Source organism: Musa acuminata, chromosome BXJ3-3 (genome assembly GCF_036884655.1).
Source record: "Musa acuminata AAA Group cultivar baxijiao chromosome BXJ3-3, Cavendish_Baxijiao_AAA, whole genome shotgun sequence".
NCBI lineage: Eukaryota > Viridiplantae > Streptophyta > Magnoliopsida > Zingiberales > Musaceae > Musa > Musa acuminata.
This window is the reverse complement of record NC_088351.1, coordinates 9,799,056-9,826,102: the sequence shown is the minus strand read 5'-3', so window position 1 is coordinate 9,826,102 and position 27,047 is coordinate 9,799,056. Positions and strand designations below refer to the sequence as shown.

Genomic DNA, 27,047 nt, shown 5'->3' with positions numbered 1-27,047 from the left:
AGTTAGCCCTTTTTTCAAATTTTCCTGTAAATTTTAAATAAGCTATTTTTGGTCCTTCTGAAATCGGTTATTTTGTTGTTTTCCTTTTTCTACAAACCATCAAAAACAAGAAAAAATTTATGGAATAATACATCTCTCAAGAATGGAGAATATTTGTCACAAGAACAAGAAGTTTTGAATTATCTTACTTGACAGGAGTCTGACCAACAATAATAAAAGCCACAAAATCATAATTATTTGAGATTGGCTATATATATCTTTTGCCAATCATGTAAAGTCATATCTGAAATCGTCTGATACTAAAAATCTAACGTTTGGGGTTACAACAACCATGAGAACAAAACTGATCCAAGATGATACAATATCTAAGAGGGAACATCTAGATTCGAACAAGAAAGACTGCAAAATATTTCAATGGTTATGATACAAGAGGCACAATATCATGCTATCCTGGTATGTAAAAGATCATAATGGCAGAATCCGAGAGTTGTGCCGATTGTTGCGACCAAGTCCCAAGCCCAATCCTAGAGGAGCACCATCGATTTTATTGTTGTTGTGGCAGCACTTCAACGAATTAGCATGGCCGTGGGGTCTTGAATTTTTGGTTTGAACATCAACACAGATGTGACCATTGCCACTCTGATGCAAATGGTTCTCCCCATTCTGTAAATCTGTGCTTCTTGTCATCTGAATCATCCCTGTTCCTTCCGATGGCTGTGTCTGGTCTGGGAGCTCCACATCTTCATTGTATCCTTTTATAAAGAAATCCAAGCAGTTCTTGCGGATGCCATGATCATAGGGGTTTCTAAACCTTCCACCTGGACCTCTGAGGTAGCTATATCTCATAGCATTTGCCATTTCATTTGTTGTAATGTTCCGTGAGATCTGTGCCCCAAAAAAATAAGGAAAACTATGTAACCAATAATAGTACTTAAGCAACAGTTGGAGAAATGGCATAAACTTCTCCATGAAGCCAGCATGTTGGGTTAGCATAACAAGAGGGTCAGGACAGTACAGAAAGCCTTCCCTGGAATAAAAGCATTATAACATTTCTTTGTCCACCCACATTTAGAAAATGAAAGAGAAAGGTGCATGTGATGAAAATTAAAGCATTTATTGGTAAGTTGTTATATTCTACCAAAGTGCTTAAAGCATAATTCAGTAAGTTGTTTGCTTGATTAGCCACACCAGCATATTGTTTATTTCTGGATTCTTCGATGAGATTCAAAATCTTTATATTTCTGTAAAAAAACCAGTAGAAAGAGTGTTTTAACTCAATTAAAATATAAATATTATGTTCTCCGCCATTATGTATAGGGAAAAAGAAAAGAAATACAAATAGAACTGAAATGTAAAAGCTATAGTCACATTAAGATTTGAATACTGATATTTTCGTACGGATTCTCATTTGTCATCCAAATAATGCAATGGAGTAGCAGAAAACCCCAAGTGAGTACCTGTGATGCTTGGACAGCAGTTAAGACAGCAACTCCAAAGAACAGAAAAAAATCCATTATCAGAAATGATATCGCCCCAGGATGCTCACTAGCATTATGACTCAACCATCCACCAAAAGATGGTGGAGAGGGATCTTTCACGATTCCTGCAGGAAGTATTTGCTCTTCTTAGCAGTGAGTCAAATAACAGCAAAAGACTAATTCAAAGAGGAAAGTTAAAGTAGACAACTTTAAAAGATACATACTTGTAATGGTCGCCAGACCAGTAATAATCATTGCTGAAACTTCTAGAATAAGAAACATGAAAAAGTCCCACTTATTCCTCTGCAGATCAATGGTTAACAAATTAGAATATCAAGAAACTAACATAGTCGGGAATCGATCATATTGCACAACGAACATCACAATGCTTTCAGAAGAACAAAGAATAACAAACAACTGAGAAGCAAGTCACGAGTGCCACGAGAACCTTGCCAATACAATTTGATACCCAAGGACAGTGATGATCAAACTGCTCGACACAACGGTCACAAGTGGAACAATGTTTTGCACGTACTGGCCTGACAATCTAAACATTATTTCAATCAAATTTAGATCAGAAATTCCAAGAATAAGATGAGAAAAAAAAGTTTCCTCATATGGATATAAGAGTACCTTGCATGTTGCACACAACTGGGACCAATTCCCAGCCAAAAGGGCAGGATGGTTTAAATCTGTCTTTAATAAGGGTTCCTATAAATAAGCACAAATATAAAAGTAGTGAATCATAAGCAATTCTGAAGGAAATATAAAAATTTTAATCATTTGCATTTGTGAATCAAAAGTCTTTGTCGCTGATTAGCATCTGCCATAATCTCCTTTTCAAATCATATTCTATTTTTCACGATACCTAATAAAAAAGGTTATCAGGAGTACTCGTCGTGTCAAAAGTGGTGACATCTGTGCATTATGCATACACTAATAGAATCATTGATTATAGTTAGTGTAAGACAAAAAAGTATTTATGGAAATACAGAGCTAAAATCTTAAAAAGAAAAAAAGTTGAAGCATATTTCATTCTTGCAGTATGCTTCCCTGTTAAAATACTTGTCAGCATCACAGCATAATCAGTATGAAATGAGAGGCATGGTGTGCCTATGCAGTTCATGACATATAAAGTCACCACATGAATATAAATGAAATGAGTGGCATGGCGTGCCCTGCAATACAGTGTATATGGTACGAATGGGTATAAAAGAAATCCCTACTTTGTTGGGAGGAGACAAATATGCTCATGACATATAAAGTCACTACTCATGATTCAATATGCACCTTCCTCACTTGTACAAGGGCAATGTAGCATGTATTTATAGCTAACAATCTAGTTAAAATGCGTCTAGGGGATTTTGTTGAGAAACTGATGTAATACTTGTTAAGATTCAAAAATACAGACACATAAGGTTGTGGCATTGTTATCAAGAGAAAAAATATATATCTACAGTAGCTAGTAACAGAGCAAGCCAAGTTTGCAGCTCACGTCATCTCTGAGGCTTTGTGCATCCCGTACATTCCTGTTGATGAAACCAGGATCTTTCCTGTGGCAAATCAAAATATTGCAGTGAGATGAGCTTCACACATCTAAATTGACATAATCATTGAATATATATGTATTTTCCTAGTACCTGTGTGCAAAAAATGGATCAGAAAACTGCAATAAAATTCAGTTGTGTATATAAACACAAAGCAACATACCTGGTCTACAATGTTCATTCACATAAAGCAAAAGAGAAGTATGGATTATTTATTTTTAAAAGAAGACCTGTATAAAACACATACCGACCAAGCACCACCCCACCCCACTGCATCCACCTAATGCTTGATGCCCTCAGAATCATTTTTCAACAGGCCAATCCTCCATATCCCCCTCCATCACCTCTTCCTGCATCCCTGAAAGTGATCCTCATTTTCTTCGTTTTATCGATTGTCTTAAGCAAACCAAATGAGTGACATATATATTAATATAATAAAGCGCCACGCCACCGTACTCCATCCACCTAATGCTTGCCTGCTGCCTGCCCTGGGCATCCCCTTCAAGTATCAACAGCCCAATCCTCCATATACCCTTCCATCACCTCTTCTTACATCCCTACACATGATCATCATTTTCTTCTTTTCACCTATTTTCTTAAGCGATCCAAATGAATAACATATATAAGTGTATTGATATAATAGATTGTGATAACATGGGACCTTCAGTCCTAAACTAGAATACACAACTTTGTAATTCTAGAGGACTACCTTCGTTACCAGCATCCATCACAACTTTTTGAGTGCTTTAAGCACTATGGACCTGAATATCCGATGATGCACTCCTTTTTCTTTATTAACTTTATGCTAACCCACAGGCTTTAGGGTATAAAAGGGAGAGAAGCCCTCTCCACAACAGAGTACAAACATCTGGGCCAAAACCATTTACCATAACCATACAAATTTGGTTCAACTGCTAAAATCCAGCAATGACTACAAATACCTGTAAGAATGAAAATTTTGGAAGGCATTTGACATGAATACAACTGTCAACTGCCTTGTTTTCTGTCAAATGGATGCTAAAGGGCTTGGATCCTAAATTTGACGGACCCATCAGCAATTTTGATTGATAGGATTAAAATGAATAACTAATCATTATAACAAAATGAGTCGAAAAAACCAATCCTTGTTTAATGAATAAAAAAATGGTACATGGTTTTACTTCAAGTGATGATTAAATAGGATCGTATGAATAAAATAGTAATGACCTGAGCCATCTGCTTTGATACCCTTTCAACTATTAGGATACCTATATCATGTGAAATAACTAATATGTTAAAAAATTAGGTAATAACACATTTGAACACCATTGAATTTATTCTAGCAACTTACAGATACGGACCAAAATACAAGCTGCTTGGAGAAATTGGAACTAAGTGAACGTAAAAACATGCACAAACTGTCTCACCATAATGTAAGGTAACTTAGCTTCAGCTACATTTCCAGTCTAATGATCCACTTACACCATTGTAATCAAAATTGGCAGTAAGACTAATGTGAACCAATAAAATTTTTACAATATAATAAAAGCTAGCAGAAGCTTTGAATCTTGTATATAATTTTTCCACATAACATATAATTTGTGTATAACAATGTGCAAGTTCAAAAAGAATTGTCCAACAGCTCAACATATATATAGAAGAGCAAAGATCATGTATTTCTCACATCAACTGTCTTTGGTACTCATAACATGAACTATGCAATAGCTAGGATAAGTACCACTTCCAGGAAACACTGATTTACAGAAACAAACCATCACACATCATAAATCATTGAGTTCCACATTACAATCTATTTAAATATTTAGTTATGCAAGAAAACAAACTGTGGATAAGCTGAGTACCTGCTACATCTATAAAACATGACTAATCCTGCAGTTGCCAGGAAAAATCCTGACCAGGCAAAAAGCCCAAATACAAATGTTAATTTCAGGATGTAAGAACCTACATCCACAAAACAAAAGAAAATAGAAGAGTAAGTCTACATGTTCAATTTATTTGACAGGATGGGCATGTTATGAATCACATAACAAAATATACCTGCAATAACTGAATGTACATATGTAAGCAGCATGGCTACTATGACGCACCAAAGAGCAGGTGCAAGTCCCAATTTTGATAGCTTTCCCAGGTGACTATTCCCATTGCAGCGCCTATCGAGTACACGTCTAGCATTGCCCTGCATAACTCAAGTAATATTAGGTACAATACAGAGACAAGTTTACGGTACGCAAGACAAACTATAACAGGAAAAAATGCATAATAGTCTACAGAAGCTTAAACAGTAGCTTATTTTACCAACTCTAAAGTTCAGATGGAATGTGCTAAACTGGAGTACATGAAAACCATACTCATTTAGTAAATCGTCTAGATACAGCTTCTAGAATTGAACATTCAGGCACCATTTAGAGAAACCTCAACAGTTCTATGCAAGCCCAAGAAAGATCCAAAACGCAATTGGTGAACTAACCAATCTGACTACTCAGCTAGCAAGTCAGCTTCAGATAATTCCAATTAGAAGAGTTTATAGATTAGAAAATGAAACTAGAATTTAGAACATTACACTACATTTCAAGAGGGAATAATGCCAGCAGATAAAAGAGTTATAACCACATAAAATTGCAGAGCGTTTATTCTTGGAGCTTGCACAATAGGGAGGCAACAAATTACCTCAGCTAATTATTTAGTCAAAGCGAGGACATTGCTAGCTGCAATGCAGTATTTTTCTAGGGTCCTAATAGACAGTCTCACAAACACAAGACACCTGTATGTGTACTATTTATATACACATGCATGTGGTATCCTAACAGTCAGGCTCACAAACACGGACACATAATGTACATGCATGCATGACTGTATGTGTACATGCACAGGTCAAGTAAACTAGCGAAGAACCAATCCTTTGAAAGAGAATTGATTAAGGAAACTGACAAATAGCTGCCCACTGGTGCACAGAATTAGGAGTCTACTACTGACAAATAGCTGCCCACTGGGTTCCAACTGGCAAACCTCTAAGATAAAGGTAAGGCTTTCTTATTTTGACCCAAATAAGCTTTCAATCAAAAATAATACAAAAAACCAAATCACAGAGGAAGGGAGACGAAGAATACTCTTCAAAATCTCTATTTGTAAGGTAGTAGGATAAAGTCCATGCAGGCTTCTAGAAGAGTTCAAAACATGGGCAGCTTTTTCTGGTTAAATTCAACTTGTTATTGCTTAGAATTGCACATAATCAAAAGCTTTTTTCCTTCCAAGAATCTACCTTAATTATGCATTCATGTGTGTAAGAACCATGTCAATTATTACTCCCATTTGATGTTCATCATCCTGCAGTGCATTAAACACTTTCATATATGTTGCTGCATGTGTCTCATCACAATCTAATGTGCTCAATATAAAAGCACAACCAAACATCTTTTAGAGCAGAAAACATCTTGACCACAACAAATAAAGCCATAGATCACAAGCATTTGTGATCAGCTATATGGGAACCAACCAGAGAGCATGATGCCTTTTCAATACTTGTCTTTTAGTTTATACATGCAACGTAAGCAATTTCCGCTACATTGCATGCTTCTGTCCTGATGTATGGTATAAACAAGTTGTTTGATAATGATCCTGAAAAACCAAACATCAAGAGCAAAACAAATTACAGGAAATATTTATTGACACCTTAAGGCAAAATGAAAGAAAGCAAAAGCACTTAATAGCAAAAGAAAAATTCCCCAGCTGATGGGATTCCCTTATGTCTAACAACAATAAATGCAAAGCAAACAATTGACATGCTTTTAATTAAGAAGTAATCTATTAGAGACACAGAATACCTACAAGGAAAAAAGCAACTTGCCGATGACCCCTATCTGCTGCAAGCTGAGCAGGAGTTAACCCGGTATTATCTGTGATCATCAGGTCCTCTTTCTTCCCTGCTTGAACTAGAACTGTGCATGCCTCTAGATTTCCTCTAATAGCAGACCAGTGAAGAGGAGTACAACCTATTGAGCGCAAAGAAATTAAAAGGAGCCAAAATGATCAAATTACAGAATGCATAAATGAAATAAAACAAAATAGAATTTACCCTCTTTATCCTGTCGCCCCCTATAGGCATCCAGAAACAGAAGAAGACGTATGCAGTCAGCAAATCCCTTGTAAGCAGCCCTAAAAAATATATTAAACTAAAATGAAAAATATAAACAATATTTGCTAGTAAATAAGTATAATTCCCATAATTATAAAAGGTAGAAGATGCTGAGACCAACTTGTGAAATTAAAAGGTAGCAAGTCTCCCAGAGGAAAAAAGAATTAGGATATTGCTCCATGGTTTTACTGCAGATAGGAGAATATTATATACCAGTGTAAGGGGCTTCTTCCATCATTATCAGGGACATCTGGATCAGCATTCCATTTTGTGACGATATGATAGAGAAATGCTGTCTGGCCATATTGTGCAGCAACATGAGTGGTCTGCAATCAAGTGGAACTTGTTAAGGGGACCAGAAAACAGGTGCAAACTTGAAGGAAATTACAAAAGACAGAATCATACAGATATGAGCATGTTTATATGTTGATCAAGCATCAGGCTAACACAGCTAAAAGCATAGACATTTTTGTTCCAAAGACACTGAATTCCTCATCTATGATAAGATTATCTGTCATCAACTATTAGTAGAACTGCAACAGTCCAGACCGATCCTGTCTATGAGTAATTACAAGTCAAATGAGTAAGCTATGTTAAAAAAAAAAATTCAAGCCAGACTATACCACACTTACCATAAAAGCCAAACCAAATCAAGTAAAATATATATTTTCTGGTCCTAGACTTCTAGTACCTCATATTCTCAATTCATACAACTCAATTTCCATAAGATATTGCTCAATCACAGTCCTTATTCATATGAAATTCCTAATTCATCATTGTGGAGTCATGAATACATAGGAAAAGTGCAAAAGACAAAAAAGAAAATCAAATTATAATGTAATTAAGTTTCAGGTAAAAAATACAAATATATAGTATAATAAACTATAAGTAACAATGATTTATAGCTTGGTTTCTAAATAGAAAGCTGCCCAGATGTGTTTTATTTTCCAGCATGACAACAATGATTTGTCACCCCACAGGTATTTCTCATCCTGGGAGTTTCTCTCTATCACAATTGTGCCGGATCATTTATGCCACTGACTAAAGAAAGGAAAGGAAGTAACTAACTCATGGTCATCTACAGTAAGAGTGATCAAGCATGTGGTATGTTCAATCAACCAGCAGGTCTGCATTCTAGTAAAACTTTACGTAAATGTAACACAAAGGTATGAATTCGTGACCAATCAGCATATTAAGAGGGGAAGTTCCCAAATTTCTTAGCTGGTCTTCTATCTATTTCTCTAGCCATAAAATCTAAATCAGTTCGTAGATCAGCATGCCGAAGTCAAGTTGTCGGCCACAGAGCAAAGACAATTGTTCATCGCTGAGGCGATAGATACTAAAGTGTACATGATGACTAAACTTCTTCCTATGAAGAACACAAGTAGAGAAACATGAAGAAAGACAAAATTGTTCCGACAATAATTATAGGGAAACCATACCTGATACCCGTACAAGTCTGACGCATCAACACGAGCACCTTCCTTCAGCAGTAGCTCAGCGACCTGGATGTGCCCCCGCACTGCACTCCAATGGAGCGCCGTCTGCCCCGTGTTGTCGGTGGCATTGACATCCCCTCCGTGCTGATACAAACAACACGAATCAACGGATGGAACAGATCAATAGCCACTACAGATAACAACGGACCCAAAAGAAAAACCCCTAATTTTACACCATCGGGGGCGGGGGAGAAGATACCTCGATGATGTACAGGGCAGCGGCGGTGCGGTTATTGAGGGCGGCCCATTGGAGGGCGTAATACCCGGCCCCATCCGGCTCCGAGACGGAGCACCCCTCCGCCTCCACCAGCCGCTGGAGCTTCTCCAGATCCCCGTACGCAGCCGCCGTGTACACATCGTTCTTCAAGGCCTCATCCCCCTCCGCCCCTCCTCCATCTCCCGCCGACACCGGCGCTCCTCCCCCGACGCCGGTCCCCTCGTCCAGCACCTCGATCTCCGACGCCATCGATTTCGCCGCCGCCGCCGCCGCCTCCAAGAATCACCCCGATCCGGAGACTCGAAGGAGGAAAGGCCTCTTTCTTAGATTTGGGTTCTCGGGCGAGGAGAGAGAGAGAGAGAGAGAGAGAGGAGAGCCCGAGACTTTTTGGTAGAGCGTCATTTATTTTACTCGTTTGAAATCAAATATTATCCTGTACGCTTTTACATTTGGCCCCCTCCCAATTAAACTTTTCAAGTTTTCCCCCTCAAGAATGCGAGAAATTAGTGAAGCACTCACTCGCACGGCTCTGCAGGCCGCGGCTACGCGTCGGGGCCCGCCACAAAATCATGGATAGCCCACCTTACCTCTGGTTCGAGTGCCTCGTCACATGATGGGGCCCACCGACTTACTTATTCGAATCCAGGTTGCCTGACTTGGCTCGAACAGGAGATCCTCTCGAGCTGGTGGTTCTCTGTCGTGCTCTTCGTAAGCGTCTCAAGATGGTTAAACGCGTTATATTCCACAATGCGAGGGAGCTACGTGAAAGTTTCCAACTGTTACAGTGACCCGAGACACCTTTGTTCGGGCGCAATGGATTGAGTAGCTAATTTCGGAATGAGGCCGGTGATCGCACCGCGAGACGGTGTGGTTACCGCATGACGCGTGAGAAGCTGCGTTGACCATCGAACTGGCTTTTGATTTAAGGGGGAATGATGGTGAGTTCATGTGGTTAGACTCGTCGATGAAGAGATCTCTGAATCGAATTAGCATGTGATTTGAGATGTGAAAACAATATCTGTTTTCTGCAGAGGTAAAATTATTTGTGATTGTTTTTATTACACGTCGTGTTGATTTCGAAGGTGTGAGTTTGGGGGTGCGCGTCACCTTCTACCTTGGATCATGATGATTCCAAGGAAGAAAAGTCTCGGTGGTGCCCAAAGGAACGTGGGGAAGACGATCCACATCCTCCCCATCTGAAGTGCAAGTGACGTGTTAGGCGAGACCCGTGGCTGTCTGGGTTGACCCTTCAAGAAGGTTGTGCCGGTTTCGTCCGTTGCCAGTTTCTGGGCTACTAGCATTGGATGATAGATGTGATCTTCGAATTTGAGAATCATGGTGGTTGATAGATGTGATCTTCGAATTTGAGCGTCTAACACATTGAATCTCATATCAAAAGTTGACGAGAACTTATGTTAACATATATAAGCTTAATAAATTTATTACTATTTATTAAAAAAAATATTATTATCATCCAAACCCATATGTACAAAGATGTTCAAGATATCTCCGATAAAAATATCGCGCTACCAAAATAAAAATGTCACATAAGTGTCGTCTATATAAAAATTAAGATTAGAAGGGATTTCCTAATCCATCCATGCTAAGTTAATAATCTAATATTCTCGAATGTGGATTTGAATAGTTCAAAAGGAGTTCGTCGTATTACGTTTAAAATGTAATTTCATACTTAGAGGATGAGAGGATGAGAAGAGAGTTTGTTTTTGTCTTCCTCGTTATAATGAATGAAAAGGAAGTTTGTGATTATCTTCAAAAAGATGAAAAAAAAAAAGCTTACGATTGCCTTCTTTATTGTAATAAATGAGTAGGAAGATTATGTTTCCTTGCTTTAAATCTTCATCCATGTAGGTATATGAGTGGATGGTGACTTGAATCTCACATGGCAACCATGTGTCAGCTGATAATAGATTCTCTATTATTTGTCCGCTTCTGAAGGTATGCTTCAGGACTCTTGCAAAAGATGTTCGAAGTGCATCGTTTAATTTGTCCAGTATGGGAGTGTTTGAGATCTCATATTGCGGGTCAGGTTATCCTAATTCAGATGTTTCAGGCATATTGGGCTTGTGTTTCTAGCATAACATATTTCTTTTAGTGCAGATTAGATTTTCCCGACTCACACATCTCGAGTGCATTTGGCCTTGCGCCTCTCTCATAACAGATTTATCTAAGCACAAGTTGGGTTTTCTCAACTCGACTTTTTGTTTGTCACCAAGACCATCATCAGCGTTAAGATCTATCGTGACATCTCCAGCGTTAAGATCTATTGTGGGTCAGGTTATCAAGGTCTCTTCCACGATTAGCATGGGATATATGAGGTTGTCTTGCATAATGTAAGCAGAGATCACCTTGAGGAGCTAACCCTCGAGCTTCTCACCATTGAGGGTGATGGAATCTTGCACGCTCTCCTGCATGATGCGATTCACAAGGGCATCGATTAGGGTGGACTTGTTGGAGCCACTCACCCCCAGCATCACGAATATCTCCCCGTCTCTCACCTCGCCAAAGATAGAATTCAACGGTGTCTTGGTCTTAGAGATTGCCTTTGACGGTGGAGTCGATGGCAAGGATGAAAGGGATAGGGTGAGAGGCCAAGTGGTCACTGATGCCACCTTGGGAATGAAGTCATTGATCTTGAGGACGTGGCACTCTGGGGAGGAGTAGCCATCGTAGTTGGTGATGCCATCAATGTGTGCATCACCAACACAATTGAAGAGCTAGCCAAGAGTGATGGACTTGTCATTGTCATCGCCTCTAAAGTCCCGATTGGTGTTAGCTTAGGGTCTATGGGATGAAGAGCTGGTCGAGGGTGATAAATTTGCTACCATCGCCACCTCCATAGTGACATTAGCTTGAGGACTATGGAGGTCGAGTAGGCCATCACAATCAATGTCCTTAGCCTCTGCCATCGAGAAGGATCATTGGTCGAATAAGGATATCTTATCCATAAATCGAGGTATGGTGTCACTTCGCTATCCCCTTTTGACTTATTGGCATCTCTTATTGGATGTTGGTGCCGATGGGCTCTAATGTCGATGGCGATTGAGCTATCGACTATGGTTGAGATGGTGGCATGTCCTATTGGGCTAGTTGGGGTAAGAGTGGAATAACAGCTTGCATCATATCCATTAGCGTCTAGACCTATTAGGTGAGATTCTGGAATACATCGGCGGGGATGAGCAGGTGGCTCAAGGTCATTGAATAGATGCATGTATCGCATCAGCATTTATGTCGACGTGGATAGATTCATATATGAAAAGGGTGACTTTTGCCCCCTAAGTGAAAGTACTGTAGGTTGGGGGCAAGGCCTTTTCGCTCGAGCGTTCATTGAGAGGGTTGGTAGATGGACGTTCTAGCAACATCGAGCCCTTTGTGTAGCACCAAAATATTATGGAAAAATATCGTTGACATCTTGTTTAGCCTGACATGGTCCAGAACTATGTACATAGGAATGTTTAAGATGTCTCTAAGATGAAAATACCATGGTCCCGAGGTAGAAATGTCATGCTCCTAATGTGCCACCTACTCGAAGACCAAGGTTATGAGATGAGGGGTTTCTCGATCCAGTCCCTCCGACACTCAAATTAGTAATCTGAGGTTTCCAAATGTGAGTTTGAATAGTTCAAAAGAAGTCATTTGCATTGAGTTTAAGATGCCTTTTTTTATCTTAGAGGATGAGAAAGGAGTTTGTAATTATCTTCTTCGTTGAAAATGAAGCTGGTGATTGTTTTTATTATCATAAAGTATGAGAAGAATGTTTATGATTGTTTCCTTATCATAATGGACGAGAAGAGGCTTGTGTTTCTTGAATCTTCATCTATATAAGCAAAGAGTGACTTGGACCTCACAAGACAATCATATCTATATCATCACATGATATCATTGGACTACATCTTGCGTGTTGCTATAAGAGTTTAATGGCCAATATTAAATATGATTTAAATTTAATAAATTATTTATTCAATTATCCTATTGACTTTTTTTTCTAGAAAAATCTTCTCTTTTTCATTTTATTCCATAAGGTGTCTCATTTTTTTAAAATAGTATCTTATATTTTATATAATTTCATAAATGCCCTTATCCTTCCGTGCTAATCACCTATATTGCCTTCACCTATCGTCCCCATCCCACCACTTCTTTGCAATGCCACTTATCCTTCCTAAATCCTCACCTTAGCCCACTGGTCCCACCGTAAGGCCCCTCTACCTTTTGTGTGGCATAACTTATCTTTCTTCTGTCATCTTTGTCGTTTCTACCCCTATTCCGACCACAATGTCCTACTGTCTCTACCCCCTGCTCCGACAGGATGGGCGAGGGCAAAACCCGAGGCTCATGCTATCAACACTACTAGAGAAACTGAGGGGACCTTGACATTAATAACAATGTGGAGTTGTTTAGCGGAGGTTGACGTAAGGGCTAGCAAGACTTTAAACTTGTAACTAGGTCTTGAGTGTGTTAACAAGGAACATGACAGTGTACTCGACAAGGTTAATGACGGATTCAATGCTCATGAACTATCAAGAGCGGAGGTTGTGATGCAACACGATGCTGAGATCACCAATAATAAAGGAGGAGAGCAACATTCGAAGTAAGTGGCCGAATGCGACCGAGTAAGGAAGGGTGGGTAATGTTGCACGTACGCAATGGAGAGGAGGTGATAGGGCGAAGGTAAGGGCGGAGAAGGATAAGGGAATTTACATGATTATAAAACAATAAAGGGCGATACTTTTTATATATTTTAATGATAAAAGATACATGCAGTCGATCTTAAATACATATGATTTTATTATTATTGACGTATAAAGAAAGGACACTATATGAAAAAATAAAAACAATGGTGACTTATGAAAAAAAATGAATAAGAATTTTTTTGAGAAAAATCATCAAATTAAATAATAATAATAATAATAATAATAATAATAATAATAATAATAATAATAATAATAACTGTATAGGTTTAAATGGGTTGTCAAACCGAACAAATTCTGTGGTGGTCATGATAAATAAAAAATATAAATTTTTTTCTTCTACATATGAAATAAATAAAATTTGAAATATATATTTATAACATGATAGAGATATTTATTCATACAAAATTTTATATGGTTTTTCCGTAATATAATTTTGCTGGTATATGATTTTGTGGAATTATATCCAATTCATTTATTTTTCTGGTCAAAGGTAGTCAAACTCGATCGGATAGGATCGGATGGGTGCTGGATCCACTTTGAAATTGCCCATATCGCAACCTTCAACATGTCTTGTCACATTCAATGATTTATTATACGCACAATGTTTGCGCACTCGAGAATAGATAAATTTTCAGAAAATAAAATAATAAAAAAATGACATGGCAAAACGTAAACAAAGGCAGTGGGCCCAATTACATCAGCAAAAGGGAGCACAAAAAAGAAAACTCTTTGCTGGTATCGCACTACGCTCTTTTGACGAATTAAAGACATATCGATTAAATTTTATTTTTTGTATATAATTATTTTCGATTAATCAACTATAGTTTTTATTACCGCAATATTTTGTCTAATTCTTGATATGATTCTTTTTTTTAATTACAAAAAAACCACCGGGGTTGATTCCTCAAATCGGACGTGCTTTGGATTCGAATCGGGTCGAACCCTAGTCATAGGCTCGCCTTATTGTTATTCTTATTTCTCTTGGGGGAAACCCTAACGGCTTCGACACCACCACGACAGCGGATTGCGTCAAAGCGTTTTCCACTCTCTCTCTCTCTCTCTCCCCTTAGTACATGGCACGGTTCTTGTCGTCCTTCGGATTTCACCTTGGACCACCCGTTCTCCGCTTTATCTTTGTGGTTGAGGCCTTTTTTGCAAGCTCCTTTCCACTCGTTTTCGAGTTCTCAGCGTTTTGAACGAGTTTGTGGAAGAGATGGAGGCGTTGTGCAGAAGCGAGAGGAATGGAGCTGCTCCCGTATGCTCCATGGTAAAAGTACTTGCCACGGAGATGGTTTTGGTAGCCCGAAGGTCTCTCTTTTGGCGGCAAGGGCGCATCTTCCGTTTCAATGTCTCGTTTTGTCCCCGGTTAGATTTCTGACTTGTTGTCACGAACAGTGACGCATCCGTAACAACTCCGTTCAACGAACTGTTCGTCACTCTCGTTTATATATACAGTTACTTTGTAGCATGTTTTGACTTGGTGTTAAGTTCTTTTGCTTGTAAAAATGTAAGTTCGAATAAGTTGCAACGCTACAGTGTGATCGCTCACCGAACCGAGCAAAACAGCCCCAAAACAACTTCGTTTTCACGTGCCACGGGCTGATTTCTGTAGCCCGCTGCTGCACATAAAACCTCAGCCATCTCAGCACCTTGGAACCTCCCGGGTGGCATAAGGCTGGATGGGGTTTTGGTATAGTGTCGGACGTTGAACAATCTTTCGCATGTTCACACATTACCTTGATAAGAACTTGTTGTCCCGCTCGACACCCGGTGAGCAGTTTGTGAACTTACTGTTCGTTCAACCTTCTAAAGTTCTTGTTTTTCCTCTCTCCCTTTTTTCTCTTATTCACGCAAGGTGCCCGTTGAATTGCTTGTAAAGCTTTCTCTTTTCGCGAGATATCGGGACTTGTCCATCGCTGGTTTTACGAACTAATCAACTTTCTCTTTTTACAGGTCCTTTGAGACTTGCGAGAGGTTGCAAGTGGACTGATCTTTACGGATGCAAATCGGAAGGGCGAAGCGCAACTTAAGCAACGCAAGCTAAGTTCGCGTCTTTGCCACAATGGTACCTCACGCCTTAGGCAATTTCAGTTAAGACCATGATATTGTAACGATGTGCTTCATCTGGAGTTCTTCTTCCTAGTGGCTCAAAAATATGATTTTTTTGTTTTCTCCAATATGCAAAGTTCTCTGGTGGAGTTTTATAGATCGCCAGGATTTCAGCTTTTCTTTTGATGTTTAATACCATAGATTTGATGTGAGGGGATCAAGGAATGTTGGGATGGTTTCACGTCGTGTCATATCTTTTGCCTGTTTTCGTGTTGCGTTATCCTCCGCTTTCGACTGTTCTGTTGTTCACTGTGCTCATTTCTCTATTTTCTTTTTGGATATCAGGCTTTTGACATTGAATGACGGTGTTATTTGGATCTCATTTGGTGGTATGGATATGTTCTTTTAACATCAGACTAATTGTATATCTGTACATCTCTAAAATCTATGCTCTTCCTATGTCAACATGTCGACAATAATTTGTTGAGCTTAGCTAGGTTTATTTGAAAGTGCATTTTCTATGTTGCTTTTATTATTGATAAATACAGTTTTATTCTGGTAATCTTCCTTAGGCTGTGATGGGTAGTAAGTACATCATCCCACTGGCTTATCTTACAAGTTAGAAGTGGACAAAGACTTGAGCTGATCTAGAATTGGACAAGATCTAAGGGTCTAAAAGTGTAAACTATTGCTATCTTGGGATTAGATTTAAGCATCATGGATGGCTGTAAGATTCAAGCTTATTGTCTCATCAGTTGGGATCATGAAATTTTGTACATTGTATTCTTTTTTCTGTAAATAGTCTTAGCTTTCATGGATTAGTTGTGACACTACTACTAAGATCAGGAATGATGATCTTGTTATTCAATGTAGAGTAATCATGTTATTGAATGTAGAGTTTTGGGGTCCCAAATCAAGGCCTTGTAATCTGATCCCGAGGTTTAAACCAGTGAAAGATCTAATTGGTTGATTCAGGGTTTAGTCCAAGTGTTTATACAATTGATGAACATTTGCTTTCTACCATGATGAGTAAATAAAGTGGGTAGTTTCACTCTTTTTTGTGACATATAAACTGAAGGTTTCTTTACTTGATTTTTTTTAGTCCATTTATGTGGCCATGTTTTTTACTCTTTTCATTAATCATACGTATTTCTTTTTCTTTAGTATGGTTGAAATAGTTGATCATATTATGTACTTAAGTACTTTTCTTTCTCTTTTTCAGCATCAACTCAAAGAGTTTATTTATTTATGCATGTTGTTCTTTCACTTACTGAACTAGAATTACTTGCGAGGATATCGGGGACATAAATCTTGTAAGTTTAGATCAAAGCCTAGTAATTTGATTCGTAGTTTTTTTTTTATTTAATCTATGTGTTGTGTTTTTGTCATGGAGTTTAAATTTCTTATTAAATAAGCTTCTTCTAATTTTAGAAAAAGAAATGCTTGATATGTGAAGGAGGAAACGAAGAGGAGGAGGAAGAGGTTGAGGAAGAAGAAGAAGAAATGAGCCCTTGCTTTGGTTCTTGGCTTAGGATTGTTTAGGCATAGTGTTGTGTAGATTTGGTTTGTGGTTAGGCTGATTGGAAAGAGAAATGACTTTACTGCAAACGAACCTAATTTATGGGTGCAATTCAAGATGTAATCCGTAGATTGGATTACTCATCAAATCTATCAAACAAATCTATCATCATCATCAATTCAAGATGTAATCTACACAAGTAAATGTCAAACATTAGAAAACAAGTTTGTTTATCGACAGATCATATGAGATCAAGACGAAAACAGAGCACAATCATATTCATATTTCATATATAATTGTTTGATTGAATTCAACAGAACAAACAATCTAACTCAGTTTTATGGAGTTGATAGATCCAAATACTTGGAAAGAAGAAAGAAGAACTCACTCACGGCAGAAGCTTTCCTGCACGGAAAACTGCGAACTTGGATGCCTCCGAGTACGAGTAGGGTATTCCATTCTCCTTCAGGAACCGCTCCAGCAACTCCTTGGCTCTCTCCGGGTCGGTCGTCTCGCATTCCAGCTCGAAACTAGTTCCGAAATCGTATTGTGTCTCATCGAGCTCGAGCGTCAATCCCTCGTTCCACACATAGACTGCCCTAACGTTCCGGAAGCCACCCAAGCACACGAAAGATGCGACCTTTCCGTCCAACCCGAACTCCTCGAGCACCCTTTTCATGATCCGAGAGGACCCGGCCGCGTCGGCTATCCGCCACGGCTCGGCGGCGCAGGCACGGCCGAGGGACGGGTCGATGTCCTCCTCGTCCTCCTCGACGCGGCTGACGCCGCCGACCAGGCGGGCCTTGGCCTTGAGGGAGACGACGCAGCGGGCGTCGGCGTCGTAGAAGCGGATGCGGAAGACGGCGAAGCGGGAGGAGAGCTCCCCGGCGGCGCCGTCGAAGAAGAGGTTCTCCTGGAGGTGGGTGCGGAGGTGGTGGGGGGCGAGGGCGTCCGAGAGGCGACGGTGGGCGGCGGCGTCGGGGAGACGGAGCTTCACCTCGATCTCCATCGGCCTAGGGCTGGTTGAGGCCGATGCGCTCGGCTTTAGCGGCGGGGTTGAGAGGGGAGGGGACGAGGTACTTGAGGAGGGGATTAGGGTTAGGGTGGGGATTGGAGGAGCGTCGGCGAAGCGCTTCTTCGAGTTCTTCTCTGTCCTCCGCTTTCACTTCGACTCTGCTGGGCTTCCTCCTCAGCATCCTCCCTTTCCGGTCTCTTCAGTTTTTAGGGTTGGATGCGATCCACTGCCCCCATCATAGACGTCATTTTTGTTTTCATGTTTTGATCTTTTTCAAAACATGAAAACAAAATTGTAAAAATGGTTTCCTGGAAATCATTTTTACATTTGGTTTCACTTTAATTTATGTTTTTCAAAACATAAATTAAGAACAAGGTTATAAAATTCGTATTGTTTACACATTTTAAGTTTCTATTTTTGAAAATAGAGAAAAGCACATTACAAAAAGTGGTTTGAATTCGAGGAATTGCTTACCCACAGAAACACCATAGATAGATAATAATTCAAATGTAATTTGTATGAATAGAGATCTACATTTCTGTTATGCAGTTGATGTGTTTGGAAATATATTTATATTTTTAATGTATTTAAAGAAAGAATTCTAGCGAATGTATAGTTGTAAAACACTTTAGTGAATGTATATTGATTGATACAGTGTTGCTTGGTATATAATTATATTTCAAAAATTCATCTAATATTATGTGATAAATTTATCTATTTAATATTTTATTTAAAAGTAAATAAATAAATACTTATTTATTTAAATAAATAAATTAAAAATGTATATAATCTTATTAAAAAATTATATGATCAAATATATAATAAATAAAAATATAATCTTTAATAATAAATAAATAAAATTGCAGGGAGAAAAAAAAAAGAGGAAATGAGGATTAAGATTTTCCTTATATAATAATAACACAGTGACATAAGATATTTTAAAATAATAAAACAATTTCATTAAGATAAATATCGAAATGTTAATGTCATCCTAAAATAACATTTAAGCATTTGCAACATCTAAACTAAATACGATTTGACAAAAAAAAAATTAAACATCAAAGTGTGCATTAAATTCTTAATACATATTTCAAACACACCTTCAACAACCATGGAACCACAGCAGATTGCAGTTTGTTGCATACTGACAACATTATCAACCCCGGTCGTTCATCAGAATCAGCCACATTTCTTTAAGATCCAACAACAGTAAGAAGTTATTGCAATTAATATAGCCAAGGGAAAATTTTGATTGTTTTGTTCCAGTAGGTATTGAGTTTTCAACGTAACAGCTAAATTTAGAACTGGAAATGAAGTATAACATGGAATGGGATGAAGAAGACAACAAAAACGACCTGAATGAAGAAGAGAAGAGTAGTTTCTAGTGAAAGTAGCCCGCTCGCATTTTGCTTATTTGCATTCTAAAGGTACTTGAAGAGGAGGCCTCCATGAGTGGCGAAGAATGGAGCAAACACAAGCGATTCGACGGCCATGAGCTTGATGAGGATGTTGAGAGACGGTCCGGATGTGTCCTTGAGTGGGTCACCGATGGTGTCACCAATCACGGCAGCCTTGTGGGGATCTGATCCCTTTGGACCGAGGGTCCTGGCATGCTCTGAAGCTCCAGCCTGATCAAGAAGACGGTAGCTTTAGATTGCAGCACTTAAAGCTTGAACTATTCTCAACCAATTCCCCAAGTTAAGGAACACATACAAAGACATTTTACCTCAATATATTTCTTGGCGTTGTCCCATGCACCACCAGTATTTGATGCGGAGATGGCGATCTGTCCACCATATACTATGAATTCAGGTTCATGCAACAGATGAAGCTAGATGATAATAATACGAGAGATCTCTCTACTAACCTGGACTCCAGAAACAAGAGAGCCTGCAAGGACTCCTGACAGAGTTTCAACGCCAAAAAGTGTGCCGACAATGAGCGGAGTAAGCATGACCAAAGCACCAGGAGGAATCATCTCCCTGATGGAGGCATCAGTTGAGATCTTGACACAGTTTGCATAGTCTGGTTTAGCACTTCCCTCCATGAGGCCAGGGATGCTGTTGAACTGCCTACGGACTTCTTCAACCATCTTAAGGGCTGCACTACCAACGCTCTTCATTGTCATGGCTGAGAACCAGTAGGGAAGCATAGCACCAACGAGGAGCCCAATGAAAACTTTGGGTGTGAGGACATCCACAGTTGAAATTGCAGATCGACTCACAAAGGCACCAAAAAGTGCAAGGGACACCAAGGCAGCTGAACCGATAGCGAAACCCTGAAAGATAGAAGCATGTGAATCAAGTGAACTAGAAATACAATAGGGTAGAAGGCAGGAAAACTGGAAGCAAAGGTTATTGCTATGGATGATGGGGGACATAGAGACTACATTATTTGAGTACTCAAGCAGGCAATCAACAAGATCAAATCAAGAATGAAAGAAACATTGAAAATTCCAGTCAACCATGCAGAAGAATGATAGAAACATGGAGGAAGAGAACGAATAAGCAACAATAAGTTGTTTACCTTCCCGATTGCAGCAGTGGTGTTGCCTGCAGCATCCAAAGCGTCGGTCCTCTCACGAATTCTATGGCTCATCCCAGCCATCTCTGCAATACCTCCAGCATTGTCACTGATAGGCCCATATGCATCGATTGCAAGTCCAGTAGCAATGGTGCTCAACATTCCAAGAGCAGCAACTGCAATACCATACATTGCAGCAAAACTAAAACTAACAAAGATGCTGACAGCAATAGCAAAGATGGGAATGATGACAGATTTGTATCCCAAAGCAAGCCCGAAGATAACATTGGTAGCAGCTCCAGTTCTACATGAATCAGCAACATCTTGCACAGGGCTGAAAAACAAAGAAGATTAAAGGAAATAGGTTAACAAATGAAGAAGAAACTATCTGGGAACAGACTGTGATGAAGATCATGTAATACCTGTATGCATTGCTTGTGTAGTACTCCGTGACAAACCCTATCACCAGACCAGCCCACAAACCAATTGCGACACAGAAGAATAGCTCCCTAGAATTCCAGCTCAGAGAAATAAGATACACCTAATATTCATGTAACTTATCAAAAAAAAAAAAAAGAAGTCTCAAATGGAATGTAGCTTACCAGTTCTTCACAGTCTTCTGGACACCAAAATTAAAGATGGTAAAGCTGGATGGGAGCGCTATCCAACTGACAATTGCAACTCCCACAGTCATCAGAACAGTGGAGATTATAAGCTGATTCTTTAAAGCAGGTTCAATCTCCTTCACAGCTTTTATCTCGAAGAAGTCAGTGGCAAAAAGAGTAGTAAACAGACAAACAATAATACCCATGGAACTAATCAGCAGGGGATAGAACATTGCAGTCAATTCATGGTTAATTCCAAAGGAAGATATTGAAGCAACAACAAGGGCAGCACAGGAAGACTCAGCATATGAGCCAAAGAGATCAGATCCCATTCCAGCAATATCCCCAACATTATCACCAACATTGTCAGCAATAACCTGTAAATAAGAAGTAGGAACATTTTTACTAGGATATATAGCAATTGGTAACAGTTGTAATGTCTTTAACAAGGAGCACCAGACTTGGTACTAGCATGGATGCATTAAAGGTATAACATGATTGAACTACAAGACATTCTGACTTCTCCAAGAAGCACGATATCAGTATGATAAAATAAGATGCTGTTAAAACTAAGAAAACAACATTAATTAAAGAATTTTAGGTCAGATTCTTACAGCTGGATTCCTAGGGTCATCCTCAGGAATGTTCCTCTCAACCTTTCCGACAAGATCAGCCCCAACATCTGCAGCTTTGGTGTAGATGCCACCACCAACCCTCCCAAAGAGAGCCATGGAAGACCCACCAAGGCCATAACCGGTAATAGCCTCAAAAAGACCTTCCCAGTCATCGCCATAATACAACTTGAATAAGTTTATCGAAATGTAAAGCACCAGAAGCCCATTAGCAGCAAGCAAAAAGCCCATCACTGCACCCGACCGGAATGCAGTGATGAAAGCCTTTCCAACACCCTTTCTTGCCTCCAGAGTTGTCCTTGCATTCGCATATGTTGCAATCTTCATACCAAGAAAACCAGAAACCACAGAGGTGAAAGCACCGAGCAAGAAAGACAAAGTGCTAAAAATGGCATTGGCAAGGACTGGCTTGCAAATTTTGTCCTTGCTGTAAGTGCAGGGTTGGCTCTTTGTGCTGAAGCCCTCAACGGAGCCAAGGAAGAGGAAGATCAGGATTGCAAAAACAGCCATGAAGACTCCAACATATTGATATTCCGTGACAAGGAAAGAAGTAGCTCCTGTTCAAAAAATGAATAGAAACCACATGTTAGATAATTGTCTCTTAACTTTAGTAAACCATCCTGGTTGACAATGAGACAAGGAAACATTTTCCAAGCTAAAGATACGTTTTGGATCTATGCTAAAAGAATGTTATTTGATTCAGACAGTTTTGTAGCATTACAGATTGTAGTCTTGTAATTGCCAATTTAGCACAGAAGTAAACAGAACGAATGCCATGTCACAAGTAGACTACTACTCATATCAAGACATGCAAATGTACACGGGAAACATAACAGTTGATCTGGCACATCAGTTCAGGTCAGATTGTAAGAGAGAAAATTTTACTATCCACTACAAAATCAGTTTAAGAAAAACAATTGAATTCCACCCTCTGTGGTTTTCAATGTCCAATTCAAGGGTAATGGAGTCAAACTTCTAATGCAGATCAATTTGGCTGGAAAGCGCCACACCACATCCAAGGTTAGGAATTTCATTTTATAGGAGTTTCTATGTTCATGATAGCGATTTTGCGACATATAACTTAACATTAATTTAAACAAGATCAATCGGTCAAGTTCTATTGTAGCAAGCATGACATGCAAGATTTAAGGTTACTAAAGAAACCACCTCCTTAATCACTTGTTCTAAACCGAGAACAGAACAGAAGGAAAAGACTAGTGGACCACATGTCGCGGACCATCATATATCAGACTTTTTAAAGAGTAACACAATTCCAAAAAAATCTAATCACACAATAATATCATCTAAAAATCCAATGGAACAACCAAAAATAGGGGGGGACAGAAATTTTGTGCATCCCAAGCAAATCAAAATTCAAATCCAGGAATTCCTTGGGCTTATCAGAACTCTACGAGCAAGCTCAGCCACCAAGATCCGAGAGGAATCATTGTAATAGTGACCCTAAACCACCACAAAGAAAACGACAAACTTAAATCTTGTTTATAGAATTTGCAGATCTACGACGGAGAATACTTCTGCACAATAAACTCCATTACGATCACGGCGAATTCAAACACTTGGAACCATATCTAGAAGAAGAAAAACCAGATCCATTACAGGGCGAAGAAACAAGCACTGCGATCTAGTTACGGAGCTTCCTTCCGCAACACAATCAAAACAATCACGTCGAGCTCGAACACTAAGCCGGCGGATATACGGAAAAAACAGAACGACAAGGACGAGATCTAGTCGTAACGCTCACCTTCCGAAATGGCGCTCTGGATCTCAGCGCACTTGACGACCACGTTGTGATTGTTAAGCCCTTCCTCCTCCTCGATCAAGTAGTCGGAGTAACCGTTCTTGTTGTTTCCGGCCCCGGATGACTCCCGCTCGGGCGATAGCTTCACCTTCGAGACCAGGAGCCACTGCACCAGGGCGAACGCGATCCCAACGACGGCGGTCGCCGGGATCAGGATCTCGGTGAGAAGATCGGGGAGGATCGTCGCCCCCATTGCCGGATCTGATATAAGCCGGTCGTTGGCGGCACTCCACCGCCCAAGAATCACGGAACCGGAGGGATCGAACTCGAGCGATTCGAAGAGTTATAGAGCTCCCCCTGCTCGCGTGCAACTCCGACAGGGCCGGGGATGGGGGCGTCGTATATATACACGAGGCCGAGGAGAGAGAAGGGTTTGGCTATAGCCGGAATCGGGCAGCGAATGGGAGCACGTCAGCGTGGATGTTCTCGCGGAACAATTGACGCGAGGAATGACTCTTCCACCATCGACGACCTGGCCCGCCCACCAACCAACCTTCTTTCTCATGCGATTCAGAGCGGGCCCCACGGTGGGGTCCACTCAAGAAAAGAGAAAAAAAAAAATTGTTACGCTGACAAAATTGGGTAACCTTCGTGTTTATCTCGCGTTAATTAAATTTTAACACCGAAAACCCTCGAAACCTTATAAATTGCACATGTCATGTTGATCAGCAATTAGCAGTCTCACAGTTTGCTTTCATTCCACGATTTCTAATCTTTGCAAGGGTGTATTTGCAAAACCTCCGTCATCAAGATCGCGAAACGCGAGGGATCGAAGGCGAGCGATCCGTTGATCTGCGGTTCCAAATCTAACATTAGCCGTCGCATTCAAAACGGACGGTGGAGAAGGCCTCACTTAGCTGCATCAAAACCTTACACCCAACCAACTAGCCAAATGTAGACGAGAAACGGATGAATCGGGGGAGACGTGCGGCGGCTGCCTCCGTACGATCGAGTGCTCGCTCTTCGCGGGAAGGATAAATAGAATATCCGTCCAGAAGCAACAAAGATACCCGACCAAGTACGCCACAGATAGAGGATCGGGGCCCACGTAGACGGAAGCAACGGCGACCCGTGGGTGCCGTCGAGTCCGGGTGAGAGTAGTTCTCTCCCCTGTTTTTGGCAGGTCCCGCTCGACCACAGCTGGCGCCCGTTGGAGAGTTCGGCATTCGCGCTGGAGGGATAAATAATTATTAGATTAATGCAAATAATTTTGGTGATTTTTCGTCGATTCAAAATGCAAACAATATTTAATGCTCAAATATAATATTTATAGTTTATCTGTCGAAACGCATTTCTATGCTTTGAACGATGGTAATGTCAACATTGTGAACTCGTTCAAGGCGACCAAATCATGCGTCACATGTGGTTCGATCAATATGACAACCTCGATTAAATTAAGTGATGTGATCTTTTGCTTGCGAAGTGGGAACACATTAGATTTGCATGATACAAAGATGACTATCTTAAGGCACTCTACTCTAATTGGTATTTTAATTAACCATGTGCCACATGTTCATCATTTGTTATGTGCTTCCTCCATTTGCATAGGGAGAAAGAGACGGGGATGACATGTGATGTGTACCGAATCGGTCTCCTTCTTTCTACTCATCTTTTTGATCAAGTCAATCTACCTTCCTCTTGTGAATTCAGAAACACGAAAAATAAATTTAATGTAATGGGAAATTTCATGCCTTGGATGTCATCCATGCGTGAATCATTGGGAGGAAGCAACTCAAAAAGGTAATGCGATGATGATAATGGAGTCGATATCTACCAACTTTCTTGTGGAGATGAAACAAATAATTAAAGCGTGAAGTGTCTTTAAAGAGAAAACCTCTTTCCACTTATGTGATATTTGCATGGAAAGGACGAAACTATAAACATAAAGAATTGAGTCTATCTCTTAAAGCAAGCATGTGATGATGTTTTATAATTTGTATGCAAGCATGTTCGATCATACAATTTAGCATATGTGAATGATTTTTATTTATTTTGGCTCATGTGAACTCATCATGTGAGATGGCCCGAGAAAGTAGTGATAGAAAGAAAACACAAATAATTGTGTTGTGTATTGGTCTTTGTCTCCTCCTCTTCACCTTAGCGAAGCATTTGATATAATACAACACAAGCATTGCAAATCGCTCTCACCCACCGACATCCTTTAGTGAGGCCTAAAATGATTTTTTTTTTTGTAATTTGAGATGATAGAATTTTAAATACTTATGATCGGTCGAGTTAGATTTAACCATTTTGATCGAGAAATATTCTTTATATCGAGAAGAAGTTTTGTTTTATTTTATATATTTATTACTATTATTATTATTTTTCTAAATTAAAGTTTAATGTATTTATATACTATTCTCGAATCTAAAAATTTTACATATGCATTTTCATTGTTAATCTCATCACCTAACTATCATTTGGTTGTTAGTCGAAACTTTAGATGACATTAATATCGTCTAAAAACCATATTACGATTATAAGAGAATTAAGAATTTAAGTACAAATATATAATTTTTAAGAAGAAGAAGAAGAAGAGAGAGTGTATATATAATTGATTGGTGAGTGCAATGGAGGAGAGAGATGAGATGTTGCTATCGAGTGATCTAATAACAGCTCGTAGGTTTCTGTCGTTTGATGTGTGACATGCATCCGACCCTATTATTATTATTATTATTATTTGTTTTTCTAGGTGGCATAAAAATGTCTTTTTCTTTTTTTCTTTTATTACTTCATTATGCCAATGGCATACATATTATTTATAGGATTCTGAGTTCTTCGCAATCATAAGAACAACAATACGATTGGGTCTTCTTTGCTTTATTATCGTCAAACCAGCTGTACTATAGAAGCAAAATGAGATTGAAATATAAGATTCTGCAGTACAGTCTTTAGATTTCAGTTTACATGTCAATTAAAGGACATCACATCAAAAATGAAATTAAACTGGTTGATGGTTGTTGATTTTATGCTTTGAATATTATATATATAGTTGATTTTATAAAAATAGAATTGACATAAATTTATGTGGATTCAACCATGTGTGCGTTAGTGAGATTCTCTTGAATTGAATATATGCACAATAATTGTTGATGTGGGAGATGATGACTCCATGAAGAACATTGCCAAGGTTTGGGGTGATACTGTTCTTTCCTACTCCTTTTTTTGTACACTGTACTTTACATTTAGCTAGTAATGAGAGTTTGGTGACCTCTCACCTCCCATGCATGCTGGCTTGACAATGGAGGATGGCCAATCATGGGGGCTGCCAAGCTTCATGTGGTTGGGTTGGGTGCTCAGTTT

The 27,047-nt window shown here is 39.4% G+C and overlaps 3 protein-coding genes across 3 annotated transcripts; all 3 read right to left on the bottom strand.

Annotated features, from left to right (window-relative positions):
• Window positions 1-210: 210 nt before the first annotated feature.
• On the bottom strand, window positions 211-9,259 carry LOC135634052 (protein S-acyltransferase 24-like). Its single transcript, XM_065144195.1, has 13 exons — window positions 8,856-9,259; window positions 8,600-8,740; window positions 7,371-7,483; window positions 7,098-7,177; window positions 6,851-7,014; window positions 5,063-5,201; window positions 4,867-4,966; window positions 2,974-3,031; window positions 2,112-2,189; window positions 1,927-2,025; window positions 1,703-1,781; window positions 1,458-1,603; window positions 211-885 (listed from the first exon to the last, which is right to left on the bottom strand). Exons 1-13 carry the CDS (start codon window positions 9,120-9,122, stop codon window positions 466-468), a joined length of 1,884 nt encoding a protein of 627 aa, XP_065000267.1. The 5' UTR covers window positions 9,123-9,259; the 3' UTR covers window positions 211-465.
• Window positions 9,260-17,415: 8,156 nt separating this feature from the next.
• On the bottom strand, window positions 17,416-18,304 carry LOC135633430 (triphosphate tunnel metalloenzyme 3-like). The gene has a single exon (XM_065142871.1). The coding sequence runs from the start codon at window positions 18,157-18,159 to the stop codon at window positions 17,539-17,541; it is 621 nt and encodes a 206-aa protein (XP_064998943.1). The 5' UTR covers window positions 18,160-18,304; the 3' UTR covers window positions 17,416-17,538.
• A 1,067-nt stretch (window positions 18,305-19,371) lies between these two features.
• Window positions 19,372-24,071, bottom strand: LOC135633429 (pyrophosphate-energized vacuolar membrane proton pump-like). The gene is made up of 8 exons (XM_065142870.1): window positions 23,688-24,071; window positions 21,908-22,482; window positions 21,291-21,670; window positions 21,111-21,197; window positions 20,692-21,022; window positions 20,033-20,443; window positions 19,892-19,951; window positions 19,372-19,793 (listed from the first exon to the last, which is right to left on the bottom strand). Exons 1-8 carry the CDS (start codon window positions 23,935-23,937, stop codon window positions 19,587-19,589), a joined length of 2,301 nt encoding a protein of 766 aa, XP_064998942.1. The 5' UTR covers window positions 23,938-24,071; the 3' UTR covers window positions 19,372-19,586.
• Between the last annotated feature and the right edge of the window lie 2,976 nt (window positions 24,072-27,047).

Bases quoted from the DNA above. Each gene is read 5' to 3' on its own strand.
- LOC135633429 (XM_065142870.1), bottom strand. From the start codon at position 23,937: ATGGGGGCGACGATCCTCCCCGATCTTCTCACCGAGATCCTGATCCCG. The intron at 22,483-23,687 runs GTGAGCGTTACG...TTTTTTGAACAG, and splicing joins CCAGAGCGCCATTTCGGAAG to GAGCTACTTCTTTCCTTGTC. The intron at 19,952-20,032 runs GTTAGTAGAGAG...TATGGTGGACAG, and splicing joins CTCTTGTTTCTGGAGTCCAG to ATCGCCATCTCCGCATCAAA.
- LOC135633430 (XM_065142871.1), bottom strand. From the start codon at position 18,159: ATGGAGATCGAGGTGAAGCTCCGTCTCCCCGACGCCGCCGCCCACCGT.
- LOC135634052 (XM_065144195.1), bottom strand. From the start codon at position 9,122: ATGGCGTCGGAGATCGAGGTGCTGGACGAGGGGACCGGCGTCGGGGGA. The intron at 4,967-5,062 runs GTATATTTTGTT...TTGTGGATGTAG, and splicing joins TGTACATTCAGTTATTGCAG to GTTCTTACATCCTGAAATTA. The intron at 886-1,457 runs GTACTCACTTGG...TTTGGGGCACAG, and splicing joins CTGCTGTCCAAGCATCACAG to ATCTCACGGAACATTACAAC.